Here is a 20,000-nt window from a genome sequence, read left to right on the forward strand (position 1 = left end):
GGAAAAAAACTCTATCTGATACTTTCATTATCAAATCCGGTACTTTGAAGAGCTATAGAAAACCCTGCTGTACCATTCTTATTTTATTACTTTAAAAATTTGTGCTTATACGACCGGGAGCAAACCATGCTGTGGTTGCAACCAGACATACTGTAGCAAGGGTCGTTGAAAGCAGAAAAGAAAGCCATTTTCCCAACGTTATGTATCTCTCACAATGTATCCCCGCTGAATCTTCCCTGCTCTAGTGACATCTATAGAAGTTTAACCACAATTCTCAATAATATGTTGATGAATTGGGCATTTATTAGCATGCCATACTGCAGAACCATTATTGCTGGGTCCTGAAATCGGCCTACATTTTACAAACCGTTAAAACCATTCTCAGTATCAGTCCAAAAAATAACTGTTTATTCAAAAGTCACACATGGACTTAAATTACACCTTGGAACAAAGAAAACCATCATGTCACTCAGAATTAGTAATGCCGTCCTAAGCATGACGTCTTTATTTGTTCAAACATATTATTTTCGACAAATGTCGGGGTTAAACATGCCATTATCTTTAACCAAATAAATATTCTTCAAGGAATCAAATGAGGTTTTCTTTTATAAAATTTCTCAATTCTTCATTTCAATGAACTTCCCTGTCACTGTAAGTTTGGCGTGATGGTGTCGGTATTGTGAACTGTATGTCCGTCCAAGTAAGAAAGAAACTAATTTAGCTCCTTACTGTTTCTTCTCCTCTTTCTTTGGGGCATCATCGACTTTCTCTTTTTTGTTGTCAGCCTTTTTCTTTTCGCTTGGTTTCTTGTCATCTTCTTTGTCGTCAGATTCATCATCGTCATCGTCATCATCGTCATCGTCGTCATCATCATCATCTACTTCATCGTCTGTTTTCTTGGGAGCATCATCCTTCTTCTTCTTCTCATCAGCCTTCTCCTCCTTGTCGTCTTCTTTCTTTCCTCCGTCGCTGCTGTCTTCCTCATCTTCACCATCATCTTCATCATCGCCGTCATCTTCATCATCGCCGTCATCTTCATCGTCCTCGTCATCTTCGTCATCTTCATCGTCTTCATCATCCAAATCGCTCAACTCATCGTCATCGTCTTTGTCTTCTTCATCAGCTGCCTTGTCTTCTTTGTCAGCTTCTTTATCTTCCTCTTTGTCTTCTTTCTCCTCCTTATCATCGACTTTCTCATCATCTTTCTTCTCGGGAGCATCGGCGTTGTCCTCAATCTTATCCTCAGCGTTGTCGTCTTTAGGTTCGTCCTCCTTTTCTCCGTCGCTGCTGTCCTCTCCATCGCTGCTATCAATGTCATCATCCATGTCACCGCTGTCCTTTGGCTCCTCTTCCTTCTTCTCCTCTGTGATGAAAGCAGGAAAATAGTATTAATTCATGTTAGAGCGGTTTTCAAATGAGTGTCGAAAGTAATTAGTGAATTACTGTGGTTTTGCAGTACTTCACTCAGTTACTGGTTCAAAGTTTTCGCGCCATTTTTTCAACCAATCAGAAGTGAAACCAAAACCAATCGTGGCTCGCGCGTACACATTTTCGCGCGCTTTGTGTCGGCTACGTGTAATTACTTCGAGTTTTGATTGGTTTACTAGATTGTCTCCGTCCTTTTTGATTGGCCAAAGTAATTACTTTGGTTCTGGTTTTACGACACTCATTTGAAAACCGCTCTAAACTTCTTTTCGGTTACCCTTTGTTCATAGGGTAAAAAATATAGAAATGGATCGACACGTTTAAAGCAATAACTTAGACATGTATTCTTGCTTTAGACAAGACTTTTAACACTGAAAGAACATATTTCAAAATCCAGAGCAAATGGCCGGGCCATTCGTTCGGATCTTGCGAAATTCGTCCGCGACACTAAACGGTTGATTAAAAACGCTAATAGAGGACTTTACGAAAGCAAATAATATCAAAGGGAGGATTTTTTTTTATGTTAAGGAGAAACTGAAAGAACAAGAGAACCTCTGAGAAGTGAAGGACGGAGCGAAAATTTCAATTCTCATAGACACCAACATGAAACTGGTCTAGGCCCATTTGTACGTGCAATTTTATGCTCTTGTGATATAACAGTCAATGCGGAACGTTAACATTCCCCGGGGCACACCCTCAAATCTGGACTTTTTGTCTTGCCTCAGATCTGGGAATTTTAAGATTTAATAGTCTTTTTGGCGAACGGAAATTTGATCATCTCATGGAAGTCCCACGTATCTTCTCTCTGGCAGTCGGAAACAAAGAAGCTTGCGAAAGCATCATTCTCCGTTTCAAAGTATTTCTAATGTGTCAACATGCCTAAGAAGACAATATCTTATTGAAACTTGGGTGAATTTTAAAATTAATGTAAACCATTTGTGAATGCGGAAGTTGGGGTTATTTTTAAAGGGCTAGCCGTTGGGTCAGGGGATAAGGAACTGGAGCCGACTATTCTAAAATTTAAATCCCTGAGGTGGCGGGTATTGCCGAAGGATTCACCAGCTTCGCTTTCCCAGAGCCTCGGGTCATGCGCAGACATAAAATCCGAGGCTGTGGTGACAAGAATGGCAATTTCGTTCCCAGAGCCTCCGTTACTCTTGCCCGGCTGCTCGGGGGGCTCTGGAATAATCCAAAACTCTGGTTCCGGTTGAATAACTGCGCGTGCGTGAGGGGAGACAGATAGACAAAATCACTGGAGTTCACTTTTCCATAAAAGCGCTTACTTTCCACTCGCGGCACAGTACACACGAGTATAAACACATCTCCTAATACACTCAGAACGTTTAAACTGCGGAGCATCAAAAATAACGAGAGATTTTTCAATCAAAACAGATTTCAGTATTTGGTCTCACGCAAGTGAGAATTGCTGTATTTTCAAAAACGAAAACCTTGCGAAACTAGTAAGTTGTAAAAAGATCATCCTGGTATAGATAAAAATCTAGAAGAAATCACGATTTTTGAGTTTAGAATTTGGAAATGGCAAGAAATGAAACCATTTTCAACAGGCAGTCAAATATGGCCTTTTTTGGATTCGATCAGAGTCTTTCTTTCCCGACCGCTAGTTAAAGGAAACGATGGCCCTGGGAACGAGATTGCGAGAATGGCCGAAGTCCATGTTTGATTTGCGTCACACCACAGTCAGGTCTAAAAGACGAACGGCGTTTACTTGACGATAGCGTTTTCCAAAATAAGATACGTTTTGAGTGAGGAACGTCATGTGTCGAAAATGAAAGACCTAAACTAAGAATGACGGGCTTACTTGCGATAAAAAACACGCATGCGTGTGAATAGATGCAGTCTGCTTGTTAATAAGTCACCGTTCCCTCATTGCCCTTTTGAATTCGCGGGTAAAGCCATTCAATTAGTAATTTGCCAGAGAAAGTGTGAACAGGTGACAATGGGATCACCTCACAACCTGTTTTATGACATGCAAAACATTCATTTGACTGTTGAACTTAAAGTGAAAGTGTTGTAGCTCGGGAACACATAAAAAATCCAAAGAAGGGTTTTTCGGTTTATGCCAGCCGTAAAATAATCATTCAAATTCAATTAATTTAAGAGATCATCGTAATTTCAAAAACCTATCAATTCACAGATGTTTGGTTGGAAGTTGATCAAGCGGTACAGATAGAGAGGGTTCCAAATCAAAATCGTCTTTCTAGGTGATGTGGAATCAGTTCTACTTTGTAGTTAGGCTCCTGTTTTATTTTGGTTCCAGATTACATTTGTCACTTTATTCGGTTCCTCTCCTTTTCCCGTTTTAATGTGACAGCGACAATATCCGATGCATTTTTCCAAATCTCATTCACCAAAACTTTCATACAATTCTTTTGCCTTTTGATAGCAAGAAATCCGAGAAAAAGGTGGACATTTGAATCGCTTCAGTGCAATCTTCAGATACCTGTTGTACTGTACGTAGCTAGAAGATACATCACGTATAAAATTTCAAAATAAATTATGAAAGTGAATTAAATTGTTTCTTCAGTTATGTTCTTTTCGCTGTGTAAACTTGTAACCGGATAAAAATATGTGTTAAAGGAGGAAATGATTTGACCCGGGGCCCGTTTCTCGTAAGTCCCGAAACTTTTCGGGCCTTTTCGCGTGTCACAGTTCCCTCTGTTTCGTAGGAACGAAGAGCTCAGTTTTGAGTCATCAAACTCCACGATCAGTTTGCTTTTTGTTTCTCAGTGTAAACATGTTAAAAGCCTTGCCTGTCAAATCAAGCGGATGGAAGTTTCGTAAAATGGCATTTCGGGAAATTCGAGAAACGTATTAAACAAAGTACATTTCATTTCTGGAGCAATTAAACGATATACTTCTTTTATGCTTTTAGGAATTCCTTATTTAGGATCCTTCTGAGTTTTCATTGTTTTAGCCGGACTGAGCGAGTCGTATTCGAAGGCTCTTGTTGTTTGGCTTTGTCGGAGCGCAAAGTTCCCTTTTTTTTGCTGAGTCGAGTAGACTTGGTAGTGACTCTGGCAATCGTATGAAAAAACCCTTTTGATAGTCATTTTGGAATATCGTTTTTGAAAGTCGCTTCTTGCGTTGAATTGTTCACTTCTCGGTGCAAGATTTTTTTATTTTCAAGCCGGCTAAACCACATTGTTCATTGAAAACAACATTATTTCTCTTCTTATCACAACGTTTGAGGGATGTGACTTTTGTTACTATTATTCTCCTAGAGAACGCATAAGCAAAGATGTTGGCACTTTAATGCTGGCTGTTCCAGTTAACTACTATGATATGGAGAAAAACAAGGAATTAAAGTTTATCGACATACCTGGAGCTGGAGCAGCCACGGTCATGTGGAGAGCGATTCCAAAGATCAAGCAAAACAGCGCAAGGTACTTCATTTTTGTTTGGTGTTTGAGTGTCTTTCAAATGTTATTCTGAAAGAAATGAGAGCATCTTGAACAGAATATAATTGACGAAGGAGAAGTTTGATTTTTTCCGTGGGACGTTCATTCGGTTTTTGTTCCAAAATACTGTACTTCATCTACTTCCTTTTTTTGTCTTACTAAAGAAGCGAAATTCATTGACAAATTAGAATTTTTTGATATTGATAATCTTTTATTTTCCTCCTATTTTTAAGAACACTTTATGCGAAGCAGATTCTCAGCTTGTGACAAAGATCTCATTGACTCTTAATAGCCTCCTCGAATTTCGAAGTCCTTTAAAACGCTAAGATTATCCGACTTATTAACTTTTTGAACGCGTGCAATGCATTCCGAGGCGTTTTGATCTGTGTTACAAAACAAGGTCTTGTAGCCCTATAAGATAAAAGAATGTTACAACTCACCAAGTCTCACGTTGGCTAGCTCTTGGATTGGGATCTTTTGTTAAATGAACGGTCGATGTCCTAACCAATTTTAGAGGTGACAACTAATTAACTATTAACCAGCCGCAGCAGTCAGAATTACGTTCTGTTTTAGCTAGTTTTAGGCAGGTTGTTTTAATAGTCTTATCAAAACACCGCCTTTTGTTTTCCTCACTCTTGACTTCAACATCAGTGCTGATTGGATAGTTTCACCAGCCGGCTTAAAGCTTGTTTTCAAGAAGCAATCGCAACACAAGGCTCTGCAAAATAAATTTGATGTTTGTTTTCACGCCAAAGAAGTTTTCATTTCACTTCATGGTTGTACCCGTTAAAAGTTTACATATTTAGTCACTTGTTTCCTCTTTTGCATCAGCAGATCACAAAGAATCCTTAGAAAAATAGTTTTTTGTCGAACTGTCGTCAGACGTCCACGTTACGACTCATGAAAACGTCTTCTTTTCCATTCCTATTGACTGATACTTGCTTGTTTTCAGCTCTTTCTTTTATGATATTTTAAAGTTTCTTATGGTGCTGTTGTCTACAGTTTAATCCCAGTTGACGTAAAACTGTTCATTAAAAATGTTACTGCGTCTGGTGATGCAGTAGTACCAGTTGTCTTTGTGATTCTGAAGGTCCTCTTTATAAGCCGCGTTGCCCTTTGAAATTTCTTGAGAGCCACGTTTTGTTTTAACGTTTATATATTAAAAAAATTACTCGATTGCAGGCTGAAAACAATGAGTTTTAAGGTTATGCGAATTCTTTGTCCGATGTCTGCGAATAAAAACAGACTTATGGCACTTTCGTCTCACTTGAATCTAGAAACAAACGCGAGAAATGAAACTCTGCGAAGATTTCAGATATGATTCAGTCGTAACTTACTTTCCGCTCTATTTGCAGTGGGTTGTCAGAGGGCTAAAATGCATTTCGTAACTGCTATTAAAAAGTGGGGGAAGAAAAACCAACTTATTGATGAAACACTTGCCACCAAACACAGTGTTAGCGACGAGAAGCGACTGGGTGCTAGTCTGGGAAAGCTTTACTAGCATTATCAAGGAAATCGAAGGTCTGCACTTTTAGTTATTCTGACCAATGAGTGCATAACTCAGCAGTAGACAGAAAAAGCTCTGATGATCCACTGTAAGTGACGCCGATCTATAACAATGTTAACAACATCCTAAGGCCGCCTGGGTGTCTTTGAAGATTCGTTTGTCTCGTTTCCGTATTCAGTGTTTTCGTCTTTAAGTAAACTCAAATTTCTTATTGAAGTCACTCTTACACACCAGTTTCTTAACCAATTAGAGACAAAAGCAAAACCCACTGTGACTCAGATATGTATTTCTGGACACAAGTGGGTTTCCTGCTTGCATTTTCCCGCGCTTGGCGCAGGTTGCAAGTATTTGGGATGTGTTGTGATTGGTTCGTTTGATGACTGTGACTTTCTCGCGTGCATTTTCCCGGGCTGGCCTGGCGCCGGCTACAAGTGTTTGACCTGCGTTACGATTGGCTTGTGTAATGCATCTGTTGTCATTGGGCCAAAACTGAAACCCTTAACCAATCGAGAAGCTTTCAACTTTGACAATGGGCTTTCGTCACCGCGTTTTCTCAAACTGAGCTATTTTAAAGCAAGTTTCAGATTACATTTAACGCGTAAGGTTAAAGGGGTTTTTTTTCACAGTTTTGCGCCTGTCCTTGCTTCGGCGCTAGCAGTTTTAAATTTTACGCTTTCTTACTGAACCAGATGATGTTTATTAATCACAGAGAGTATTAAAGCAAATACACTGAATGACTGAGGCCCAAGAGAGTCATCACTATTAGACCTCGTGCCCCTTAGTACAGTGAGGAAATTCTGGGCACGAGTTGGGCAAACGGCGTCAACTCCATTCAACATTCGCGATAACAAAAGAAATACTGAATGGTTGTTAAAATGCTGCAAGGTACACCACTCAAAAGATATTGAATATAAGATGTATAATAAACAGAACAAATTACATGGCCATGTAATAATAATAATAATAATAATAATAATAATAATAATAATAATAATAATAATAGTAATAGTAATAATAATAATAATAATAATAATAATAATAATAATAATAATAATAATAACATTTTTATAGCGCCTATCCAATAATGATTTACAGAGTAAAAAATAAGAATTAAAAATAAATGTTAATTAAACTTAATACAAATTTAAATAAAACATAGAAAATCAAAATTAATCTTCCTAATGATTACAGTAGTTGTTCTTTATGCTTAAAAAGACTTAGATTCTCGCATGAGCGTATGTCGCTAGGAAGTTTGTTCCAAAGTTCGGGGGCTGAGACGGCGAATGCTCTGGATCCGTAGGTCTTAAGGTTAAAGCTAACAGGATTCAGACTGAGCGTAGAAGATGACCGAAGCGATCTAGACGGTAAGTAGCGGGTGATTAGGTCTTGAATGTAGGATGGAGAGTGGTGATGCAGAGCCTTGAAAGTAAGTAGTAGAATCTTGAATTTAATGCGTTCAGAAACAGGTAGCCAGTGAAGATCGAAGAGGATGGGAGTGATGTGATCACACTTCCTGGAGCGTGTAATCAGTCTGGCAGCTGCATTCTGCACCGATTGGAGCTTTTTGATAACATTTTTAGGGACATAATATATTAGAGAATTGCAGTGATCGAGTTTAGAAGTTACAAAGGCGTGAATAAGAGTCTCAGTAGTTTGCGTTGATAAGTATTTCCTTATGCGGGAAATGGTGCGAAGATGATAAAAGGCAGATTTACAGACATTGTTGATATGGGGACTCATTTAAATAGTGGTATCGAAGATAGCGCCAATATTTCTTGCATGTGAAGAGGGCTTGATTATGTCAGTTCCAAAGCGAAGCAGCGGTAGAGATTGTTGTGGATTATACTTTGAGAATAATTAGAGAAGCTCGGTCTTGTCTTTGTTTAGTTTTAGTCTGTTGATCGACATCCTCTTATCAATGTCGGCCAGGCATTCCTCAATCTTAGTGATATTGTTGGTTAATTCCATGTTTGTGGAGAAAGTGTCATCAGTGTAAAAGTAGAATTGCATTTCATGGAATCGTAGAATATCGGCTAAAGGTGCTGTGTAGAGTACATACAGAATTGGTCCAAGGACAGAACCTTGAGGTACACCGCACTTGAGCTCGGGAGACTGTGATCTACACCCTTCGATTAACGCAAACTGCGACCGATCAGTAATGTAGGAGCGAAACCATTCAAGAGCTATGCCAGAGATGGAATATTTAGAGTGCAATCTCCTCTCTCTCTGTGATCCACAGTGTCAAAGGCAGCTGACAGGTCTAACAACAAAAGCGTTACACAGTGACGTTTATCAATAGCAAGCAAAATGTCATTATGGACACGCACAAGGGCAGTTTCACAACTGTGGAAAGGTTTATAGCTTCTAAATATTTTTGAAGACGTACTGCTACAACCTTTTCAATAATTTTTGAGATCACCTTGAGATTTCAGATAGGTTTGTGGTTTGCAAGAACTACGTGATCTAAGTTGCCTTTCTTAAGTAGTGGAGATAGAACAGCAGTTTTCAAAGAAGACGGAAAAAGACCAGATTCCAGTGACAAGTTGACAATCTTCAGGATGATTGGTATAAGTAAGTCGAAGTGCTGCAGGATTTCATGATGATATTCACGGTTAGCAAGGTACGACATAAGTTGCTGCAAAACTGATGATTTAAAAGGTGACAGGTTAGTGATGAAGTATCTAGGGTTCTGAAAAAATCAGGAATTACAGGTGTATCAAAATTACTTTTGATATTGACAATTTTCTTTTCAAAAAAGTGGACAAATTTATTGGTGAGATCAACTGCAGAAGAGCTGGTAGGAAGAAGCTTATCTGCTTTCCTATGAAGACGACGAGTAATTGTGCGAAACAGGGTTTTGCTGTCACTTTCAGCTGAATAGATAAGGCCAGAATAGTAATCCATTTTTGATTTGAAAATGGTGTTCTTTACAACAGTGCGTTGGTCGGTATAGGATTGATAGTCAGAAGTGAGTCGGGAACGACGCCATCGCCTTTCAAGCCTACGACAGATGACTTTCTGCTCCTTGATTTCCTCGCTGTACCAAGGGGCACGAGGTCTAATAGTGATGACTCTTTTGCGTAAAGGGGCATGTTTATCCAAAATCGAAGAAAGAACAGAGTCATATTGATCACAGAGCTCTGGCAGGTCCACGAAGGTGAGTTTTATACTGAAGAGGAGCGAATATCGGTACATAAACTATACTCTAGCACTTATTGGACACATTGTAGCCTGAAGTCAACAGATTAAGGCAAATCACATCAAATGTTGGTTTTTGAGTAGAGAAAAAAACCGGAGAAAAACACTGATCTCGTAGCAGAGTAGAGAACCAACAAACTCTACTCCAAGTCTGGGAATCGAACCCGGGCCACATTGGTGGGAGGCGAGTGCTGTCACAACTAAGCCAGCCCTTGCACTCGTTCACTGCGCTAACTCATGAGAGAGATACTATCAGCACTCAAGTATATGTTACCAAAAGGTCTACTGAGAGAGCGGGAGAAACAATAACTTTTAAAAGATAAAACATGATTCGGCAGAAACTTTTGCCTTTTCCAGTGCAAGTGTTACATAAGAAGCAAATCTGAATATAAGTATGTGATAAATGTTAATGAGTGCAAACTCATGAATACCTTTTGTTTTATTTGTACTCGTTAACATTTATCAGATATTTATATTCAGATTTGCATCTCTTGTTATGCTTGCTCTGAAGAAGGCAGAAGTTTCTGCCGAACATGTCTGCTACGTTGAAAATCATTGTTTTATATGTAAAACCTTTTATATCGTTTTTCATTATTTGCTTTACAGCTGCTAATGTGGCATTTATTGAAGTTATATACATTATGGTTGACGGCGCCATTGCCACAGAAATCTTCTGTTCTTCACTGAATTGTTTCTTTAAAAGTCAAGCAAAACAGATACGGCCAACAGGAAAGAAAACTTCTCATTCTTTTTTATTTGTCATTTGGAACTCTTCATGGTAAATATGTCCTCTGGCCTTTCCTTGTTGTGAATCGAAACTGTGTGTATTCAGTCTAGAGATCTTCGAACACACTAATAAAATAAAACTAGGCACTTTTAATACCTTGAAATCCAGTGTCTCGCCAAACAGACCAACCGGTGAGTGATTGTCCTTTTTCCGAACGAGAGACGTCAGTGTCTATGATTACATGTCAATTTTTGTGCTTACAGAATAATTCTGGTATTTGGGAAAGGTAAACTTTTGCCGCCCGTCATCTTTTTAATTTAGTTGATCGACTCACGCTTTTATTGCAAGCCGGTGATGAGTTTTTCTAGTGATTGACAGTTGTGTTTTCTAAAGAGCTTCGTTTTGGCTCATATTAAAGTTGTATTGTCAACAAATCAACGTCAATTTTCGCGATTTAAGGGCTGTGCTTGCCCTTTGTGTACATATGTACTCAAAAGGAAACGTGCGAATTTTCTCCGAGCACCTGTTAAACACACCAATATATCCTATTTGAAGCTTGTGAAGCAAAAAAATGTGAGTGGTGAAGTTTTGGTCCGTTCTCGAGCGAATAGTGGCATTTTGGTGAGTGTTCTGTGCTATTTTTTTAGGATCGTGAAATGAATTAGTTTTTTAAAGATAGTCAGTAATAAGAACAATTTTAACACAATTCATTATTTTTTCGGGCCATCAACCTCTCTTCGATTTTTTCCTTTCCTCACCTCTTTCTGTTAAAAAATATCTACATAAAATGTCAAAAATTTTAGTACTTTTATTTTAGTTTTAGACTAATAGAGCATTTTCCTCATTTTTGTTGGAAAATAGACCCTTTTTCAAAAGTATTTCCTTTCGCGAACGATTTTTCTTGATGCGGCTATTAAAGAATATTGGGAGTAAGCAAACATGGCCATATATGAATTTCAAACAATTAAAAGGCTAATTTCCCTTCAGTCTTACTGATTTTTTTATTACTCGTAGCTTAATTTTCCTCTGAATATTCGTCATGTGAACAAGCAAGAGATTTATTAAATCAGTTTGTCCGAAAGCCAGACAAAATTAGTAAATGGTAAATGGCCTGGAAAAGCGCCATGCTCAGTGGTAAGGTTACACATTTAACTTAACTGCTTATATTTCTATTTTAAGCGGTTGACGTCCTTCTTTAAGAATTTTTGTACCAATATCATTCGCAAAATCATTCAAAGAGAACTCAAGATTCAAACGTGGGTCCAATATTTGCTCACGATTTGTGAATATTAATTTTTTTCACAATATCGGCCATTTAAATTATAACCGGATAGTTGAAGGATTTAAATTCACAGATCTCTGTCCATTTTTCCAATTAACGCAAGGCTTATACAACTTTTTCTTATGCTCACGAATTTGTTGAGGTGGGTGAGATGATTACACAATTGAGATTACATTCTGTTCAAAACTAATATTTGCGGGATTGCTTTTTTTCTGTTGCGATTAAATCTATAACTTCTTAAATCTATTTTCCGGTTTCTTAGCAGCAGAGCACACTGAAAACAGGATGTAGGCGTTTTCATTTATACAATGTACATTTGATTTCCTTCGCCAATCGCCCCAAACTTGTTATAAAGACGATCTGATTTGCTTTTCTGCCAGGAAGATATGCGAGCAGAGTTTGCGCAGTGGTGAGAGGTTTCTCCTTACGTCCTGAGTTTGATTCGGTGACTCAGTATCACATGTGCGATGAGTTCGTTTGTTTTTTATTCTGTCCGAGGGATTTTTCTTCGGGATTCTCCGTCGTCCCATCTCTCATTAAAAAACCCGACAACAACAACAACCGCAAAATTGCCTTTAATAATGTGCTTTAAGTTTTAATCGTATTTAAAATGCAGTCTCTGTAATTAATACATCACCCTAGCTTGCTTGTCTTGTGAAGATTACTACATGTTTCAATTGAAGTAGTTTGAAATGGGGCGGTTTTCCGTTCCCAATCTGTGGCCTTCCCGTTTGAATTTCGTTTATTTGGAGGCGTACGGCCATAACGTAACCTTTTGGGGGAGTCAGAGTGGTTTAGTGGGCAATCAACCGCGCCTCCCACCCTCCCACCTTCCCACCCTCCCACCTCTTTTACCCGGGTTCAACCCTGGCCGCCGGTCGTATGTGGGCTGAGTTTCAGTCGATCTCAATCTGACTCCGAGGGTTTTTCTCCGGGCCTCCGGTTTTTCTCCCTCCTCAAAATCAACACCTAGTCAATTGCATTTGGCTGGGCTTGCGGTGCTCCGAGATCACACATGGATCGTATGGCGTCAGCCGTGTGGTGCCTTCACATGTATTCGGTCCGATCCCGTTGAGCAGGTTGATCTTGAAAAGCCCCTGAAGGGAGCGGTCAACTAAGCACATTTACATCTACATTTTTGTACCACACAAATGAATATTGCTTGTAACGGGTTCGTATTTGTAAATTCGAAGGCGATTACCAAAGCACTACCTCCCAGCAAGCGAATAGAGACGAAAGGCTTCTTTAATCTTGATCGTTGTAAAAGTAAGTCTTCGGTCTTTTTTCTTTTCTGGTATACACTAAAACGATTATTCACATATACTTTTTTGCAAGTTAATGATTAAACAGTTTTAGTAAATTTTCAGCTCCGATTATTGCATTTCTAGCTTTTTGATTGGCTAAAAAACTCCGACTATGAGCCAATAGTCGAAGTTTTACGTCATATGGAAAATAGTGCGCCGAGATGCTCTTTCCGGACGCTTTGTAAAATTGTGGAAATAAAAATCGGCGGCAAAACCCGGTTTGAGAATTTACTAAAACAATTATTCCATTCGCCCTTGTTGGATATGAAGTGATTATAACCAACTCGCGCTACGCGCTCTTTGGTTATTTTATCACTTCATATCCAACCCGGGGTCATGGAATAATTGTTATATAGCCTTTAATGAATGAAAAAGCTAGCGCGCGAACTAGGCCTTTACACAAATATCCGGATATTTTTTGAGATATTTAGAAGTTTTCGAGATATTTAGAGAAGTTTAACAGGGCTCGAGACTAACTTTTTAGCTTACTAGCCTAGTGGCTAGTATCAGGTCTGATTTCACGAGCCAAATCTAAATTTGCACTAGCCAGGCTCGTCATGCGCAATTTCATTCATTTGTTAAAACTATCACAAAAAAATTTCCACATTTCCGAACACAACTCGCTCTTTTAGTAAATATTCTCATATCCATCCTCGCAAATATGCTGGAGTGTTCTGCTTCCCGTATTTTTCTCACGAAGGCAAAGTTTTCGTGGCCTTGAGGCCAATTCTTACAGAACCGTTGCCAAAACTTTGCAACTCACAAATGCACTGGATTGTGGAAAACACGGAATAAAGTAAAGTAAGAAATAAACCGTACATAAAACTAAACTGCTCGTTTGGAAGTATATGGAAAGGCTGTTCTTTTGATTAGAGCTATTTGCAATTGAAATTTTAACCTGAAAGCGCCATTCTACGCATGAAGCACAAAAGCGGCATAAAGTGAGAAAATAATACCCTAAATTAGATATAAAGAAAATTCGAAAGGACAGACTTGCCCTCATATAAGATTTTCTTTTTAATAGTTTCAAACAGCAATCCGAGCGTTTTACAAGTGCTTGAATGGTTTTCGGAGTCAATTAATATTCGGCGGCAACAGTGCTCGCAAGCAAGTCAGTCTCTCTTTTTATGCGAGATTCACCATTCCTAGTAAACGAGATCAGTCGCTCCATATTATCTCTTTCTGTTTTTTTATTTGAAATAAATTATATTTGGATTCAATTTCTAAACTAGTACGTGACCTCTTTCCATATACACTTAATAACGTGGCAAACAGTTTGCGTTGGCTCGATCGCAAACACTGTCACTTTTTGCGTTTGTGTTTGCCATCCTGTTTTCCATATGCGTGATTGCTTTGCGTAACTTTAGGGGAGTCAGGGTGGTTTACTTTAGTGGTCATCAACCGTGCCTCCCACCTCTGTGACCGGGGTTCAACTCTGGCCTTGTCTATTATTATTGAATTCTGTCCCTTGGGTCGTATGTGGGCTGAGTTTCAGTCGATCTCAATCTGACTCCGAGGGTTTTTCTCCGGGTACTCCGGTTTTCCTCCCTCCTCAAAATCGACTCCCCTCCTATTCCATCAGGCTGTGGTGCTGTGCTCCGAGGTCATACATGGGTCGTGGTCAGGGGCCGAGCGCCTAGCCGGCAGCACAGCTCCTTCGGTCCGACCTCGTTGAGCTGCCCTTCGTAATTCAGTCTCCGACTGCGAGAAAGGGCGATTAGCAGATCAGATATTTGTATTTGATTTGTTATTTGTAACTTGATCTCGTGACATCGTAAGAAAAGTGCCCAAAAATAAAAGCAGAATTAGTTTTTGCGTCGTGGTCAACTTCTCCTTATGTTGGAATTGTTGCGAAGAAGAAGGCAGACAGGAAGTGTCAAGAGACGTCACCGATTCTGGGACCGATTCTGGGTCCGATACATTTTCGAGGAGAAGCAACGGGCTGCAGCATAGCCAGTATCAAATTATACTGTAAGAACTAGTTCTTTGTGATCAAGAACTTTACTAAAGGTATAGTTGGCGGGGTATTCCCTTAAGATATTCATTAAATTCACATTGTTTTGAGGAGTATCCTCATTGCCACAATGGTACTCGGACGCCATTTTGACTACTTATACTTGCCTCTAATTCGTCAAAACGTATCACGTGCACAAAAATATCGTCGATTGATCGCATTGTGTTTCCATATCGTTGTTTGCTCGCTTTTGCACTGCTACTCGTCGCCAACTAGACGTAACGATAGAGAATTTTCTATCTCTTGCGTCTTGTTCGCGATCACAGGTGATTATCGGCGATTGGTCGGGGAGGAAGGTAAAAGGTGTTTCCATTCCAGCTTCTTTCGGCTCTGAGTCTCCTCCTACTACTACTTCTACTTTGTATCCATGTTGTTTTGAAAGTTGCTTTATTTCCATAATACTAGTGTGGACAATTTCTGACATACTTTTCAGCTCCCGCTGGGGAAAATTTTGGCCGAAAGGGTTCAAAATCGGCTTATTTTTAAAACAAAAAAAAAACGAGATATTTAGAGATACATGTATTTAGAGGCGTTTTCGAGATATTTAAAAAATCTTTTGAGATATTTAGAATTTTCTTTAACAATATATACGAAAAGGGGTGCGAACATTTTTTTTATAAAAATAGAAAACAAAAGGAAGTGTGAAAAAAGCTAAGAGAGAAAAATGTAAATGAGGTCTAAATTACAATAAAATAGAGCATTGCCTAGGCAGCGGTTTTGAATTATTATTCGGTCGACGGAAAACTGAATTTCCAGAAAACTGCAGTTCTCTTAGTCAATCAGAATGGAGTAGTTTTTTTCATTGTATATTGTTAAAGTCGATAAAAGTAAAAGATGCTTTAAAGTATTTATACATCTTTAAGTATATCCATCACTTTTAATAAGGCTTTCTTAGCTATATCTCTGAGATAATACGCGCTCTCTCTACAGTTTAGCCTGCCGAAGGCTAAATCTGTCTGGCATGGGCTCTCATGGGTGATTCAAAGAATTAGAGATGTCATAAATATTTTACTAATCTCGTCTTCTCGCGCTTTATAGTAGCTCACGACTCTTTGTCTTTTCCAGTTCAGTTGATAGTTCTCCAGCTTCACATCGCTGTTTCAGTCCAGAATGAATTTTCCCCATAGCATTTTGTTCAGCGAAAATACACAGCTCAAAATGACAAATTTAAACCGTGTGAAAACTGCCTCAAAGGAAAGTAAAGGATTTAATATACAGACTTTTCCTCAATCTTTAGCATAGCAAATCGTATGAAAGCCAGTGCATTTCGTAATTTGTCGGCCACAAGTTATGTTTTGACAGTTGCCAAAATTGCAGGTTAAGAGCCATAGGCGAGTGCAATTCAAAACATCACGAAATGCGGGAGCTAGTTCATACATTTTTTGTATTTTTATTATACACTCAACAAAATCACTCCATCGCCTTGTTTCCACAGCGACGTTTTAATAAAAGCTTTTAAATGGTTTCCTTCGTAAGTTAAAATCAAGGAACTACTTTGGCCCCTCGCAACAGACAACTGAGATAATTCAGACAAAGCTGATCATAAAAGAAGGGAAATGCATGCGGGAAAATAGTCACAATTGGGTATGTTTTGTCTCAGATCGCTTAAAATCTACTGAGAATTAGGCTCCAGAGAGAGACCTAAAGTCTACGCCGGTTTATCTCAGTACCAGGCTGCTTTGCAATTATAATTTACTGTGCATTTTGCAGCCAAATTACCTCTTTTCCGTGATTCATCCTTTTTAGATTTACTCAAGGACTTTATCTCTCCAGTTTCCTCGAAACTGTTCCAACTTTTTGCCATGAAAACATAGTTTGTTAACCAGTGTAACATTTTTATATTTTACCATAGTTTTTCAGTTTCTTCTTTCGCAACTTAAAATAGTCACCTGAGTGATTGAAAGATCTAAAAATACTAACGATACCAGCAAGCACACTCCATTTCTCTTAGCTTTTTCCTTAATGATTTTTCACACTCTTCGCTTATAACTGTAGGTTCAGCCAATTTTGCTTTTCTTTAACGTAAGCGCAATATCATTTCAGAAGTAGAGAATTATCTAACTTATTGAAAAAAAATAAGTGTGATTTTGGGACTCGCTAATCTTTTATTCCGATAACATTGATAAAGCTTTTTAAAGCAAAATGTGAATGATGATTGTTTAAAAAATACCAGTCTAACGAGCTTAGTATATACCTTTCGATTCTGTTTTTGAGATACTCGTTTGACCGGTGGAAGCTCGTGCAAGGGTTTACTCATTACGTGGTCATAATTTCCGAACTCAATACGTCAATCCTCTAAAGTCGTGGTGGTTTCGTTCGGCTGTTATCGATCCCCCGAACAGAGATATGAATCTGGTCCTCCGGTTTTCCATCATCTTCCTTGTCATCGGGTTGATCAGGAAGACGCCAAGCAGCGATGAAAGTCGTGCAAAATGTTCCGAACACCCGCTCTCGTTCGTCGTGCTCGGCGGGTCTCGTGCCGAGCGCGAGAGAAAAGAATATACGAAGAGCGAAGAGAGTAATTATATGATTGAGAATTAATGGACTTTATTTAAGTTTCAACTATATTTAGCGCTGGAGAACTAATTGTAAACAGTGTACAGAAATCAAAACGAAGCAAATCAACTCATATTAGGTTGGTGTTTCAAGAGAGGGGAAACCCGGAGTACCCGAAGAAAAACCTCTCGGACCACAGTAGAGAAGCAACAAGCAAGCGTTTGCTGTATGAAAACCTCGAAATACGGATGCTGTTTTAGCGGAGTAAACCATTGCTCAAACGCGAAAATTTATTTTGTCGCCCGCTGACAGAAGTGGCCTACGGTCACGTGATTATAAACAACCTTCCTTCTCTGTTAAGGGGATTTTCGGACCAAGTACTAATATCCAAATGCTGGGAAACGTTTCTTTTGTTTTGAGATCGGCCTCCCTCAGGTGAGAATGTTTTTGAAAATATCAGTCCTTTGGTTTATCTTGGCATTTAACTCTTCAATATTTATGCTTGTCCAAGTGTTTTCATGATTTCAGACTTCTATTGATCAACATCATTGTGCGACTTACTCTTCTTGTTCTTCTCGGCCTTCTGTTCTCTTTCCAAGAGGAACTCTTGTTTAGCTCCTTTGAATTTGAAGATTCTCGCCATTTTTTGAATCCGAAAAAGATGTCGAACGCCAAAAGCAAGTACAATAAACAAACCAGCGTGAAAATCGCCTCCATCAATGAGAATAGCGTTTTAGTTACATGTACTAGTTGACCGGTTATGCTATGATTGCAATCGATCAAGTGTTTTCCCGCTAGTATATCTTCATTTTAAACCAGATGACGTCCCCCTTTAGGCACACAGCAATGGCAAAAGAACCGATGGTTGATTTGATATTCTGCGGAAAACGAGTTATCGTATCGCATAATTATACTCTCTTACGTCGAACTTGCCTTTCGAAAGTAGATTGCAGACGTGTCCATCTTATTTATTAATCAGATTCTGAAATTTCTGATTCATAGCAGGGATGTGTTCATTTCAGTTTCCAGACGTTGCCAAGTAGAGTGGTTGCAGCGAAAAAACATCGTAAAAAGGCTCCTATATTGAGTTGTTAAAATTGCTTGGTATCCGATAACAGCGGTGTAGCTCTTGAATAAGGCATTGTAAATCGATCCTTTCGTTCGCAATTAAAAATGCCCTCGGCGCTCTCTTGTTCTAAGATGAAATTAAAAAAAAACAAAAAGATAAATCACAATTTGTTTTCGAAATTAATGCACAAATCATGCGGTATTTGAAGTATTTTAATATGTGGGAAAACAGATGTTGGCGGCTGTATACTGCTTTTTAATCCTCTTGCGAGACGATCAAGGCACCCTTCTCTCGAGACCAGTCTCATCTCCCGAGACTATGCGCTCACTTCTCTCATATATACACTTATGTCTCGCGAAAGGGTAATTTGAGAAATGTTTTTGTCCAGATGTATCTTTGGAGGATAAAAGACTGCATGACATGGTACGTCCTCTCAGCAATCTAGGCCGTTCAAAAAAGAAGAGTACCCTTACAGGTTTTCAGTTAGGTAAAGGGAATATTTGTAGCGTTTGTTTGTTTTCAAAACTCGTATGTCACCATGACGTACATGCTTCTCTTTGGTAACTCGCTTGTTTTGTGGGTAGTGCACTTGTAGTGCAGAGAAGTATTAGAAGGAAAGGAAAGGAACTTTATTTAAGTGTCTAATCTTCTAGCGCTGTAGAGCACTAATCGGGGACACTGTAAATTGAAATGAACAAGTTAACGCAAATCAAATGTTGGTTTTTGAGGAGAGGGGAAAACCGGAGTACCCGGAGAAAAACCTCTCGGTGCAGAGTAGAGAACCATCAAACTCAACCCACATATGACGCCGAGTCTGGGAATCGAACCCGGGCCACATTGGTGGGAGGCGAGTGCTCTTACCACTGCGCCATCCCTGAACCTTTTTCATTCAATCTTTGTTTTGCGCACGCAAGGACTCGATCATCAAAGTCACTTTTCGCCGGTGTCGACAAAAGGTGACATTTTTCCATACATTCTGTCATTTCCTTGTGCAGCAAAAATACAATTAGAAAGAAAGGAAAGAAATGTCTCTCGGAATTTTAGGCGACGCTCAAGGTGATCTTTGTTGCAGTTCGTTGTTGATTGCAATTCCGCGGCATTATGATGGATCGAACTTTCATTATTTTGCATAATGTCTCGAAGTGCATTTGGATTATGAAGTCGCCTTTAAGGTCGTCCAAATACTTATTTATATCTCTTTAAGAAACGCTTCGCTTGGATTTTGTTAGAATATAGGTATTGCATCAGTTATCCGGGAACTAACCGAATTCAACCGGGAGTAACTTCGTGAGCAATAATGTAGCGTTTTTTAGATGGTCACTCATCCAATTGCTTGCTGTTGATAACCGCGTCAGGGACTGACGTTCTTTAACAGTACTGAGGTAAAAGTTTGACTACAGGGTTACAAACACCACTCGTTTACAGCTGTGCTTTTTTTGACTTGGCACCGTGAAACAATGGTTAACTTTTTGGTTTTAGTAGGTTCTCGTTCGCTCTTATTGGCAACCATGGCCTTCTGACGGGTAGTCTGCTCAATTTCTGCAGATACAACACTACTT

The 20,000-nt window shown here is 39.1% G+C and overlaps 1 protein-coding gene, 1 long non-coding RNA gene and 1 pseudogene across 5 annotated transcripts in view; 1 reads left to right on the top strand and 2 right to left on the bottom strand.

The window, feature by feature from the left end:
- Positions 1–20,000, top strand: part of LOC138043669 (uncharacterized) — a 60,722-nt gene that overhangs the window by 4,911 nt on the left and 35,811 nt on the right. For 2 of the 4 annotated variants that reach the window (XR_011131304.1, XR_011131303.1), the window contains exon 3: positions 4,668–4,829. This is a non-coding gene — a long non-coding RNA (uncharacterized lncRNA). Of the gene's footprint in view, positions 1–4,667; positions 4,830–10,723; positions 10,898–20,000 lie in introns of those variants that run through there. The other 2 variants (XR_011131305.1, XR_011131307.1) reach the window with 1 other exon arrangement.
- On the bottom strand, positions 388–5,441 carry LOC138043667 (clumping factor B-like). The gene is made up of 3 exons (XM_068890046.1): positions 5,285–5,441; positions 4,766–4,874; positions 388–1,363 (listed from the first exon to the last, which is right to left on the bottom strand). Exons 2-3 carry the CDS (start codon positions 4,836–4,838, stop codon positions 726–728), a joined length of 711 nt encoding a protein of 236 aa, XP_068746147.1. The 5' UTR covers positions 4,839–4,874; positions 5,285–5,441; the 3' UTR covers positions 388–725.
- LOC138042819 (uncharacterized) lies at positions 7,537–9,255 on the bottom strand (annotated as a pseudogene).

The sequence above is a fragment of the Montipora capricornis genome, chromosome 3 (assembly GCF_036669925.1).
Source record: "Montipora capricornis isolate CH-2021 chromosome 3, ASM3666992v2, whole genome shotgun sequence".
Classification (NCBI taxonomy): Eukaryota; Metazoa; Cnidaria; class Anthozoa; order Scleractinia; family Acroporidae; genus Montipora; species Montipora capricornis.

Bases quoted from the DNA above. Each gene is read 5' to 3' on its own strand.
- LOC138043667 (XM_068890046.1), bottom strand. From the start codon at position 4,838: ATGAAGTACCTTGCGCTGTTTTGCTTGATCTTTGGAATCGCTCTCCAC. The intron at 1,364-4,765 runs GTATGTCGATAA...CTTTCATCACAG, and splicing joins CGTGGCTGCTCCAGCTCCAG to AGGAGAAGAAGGAAGAGGAG.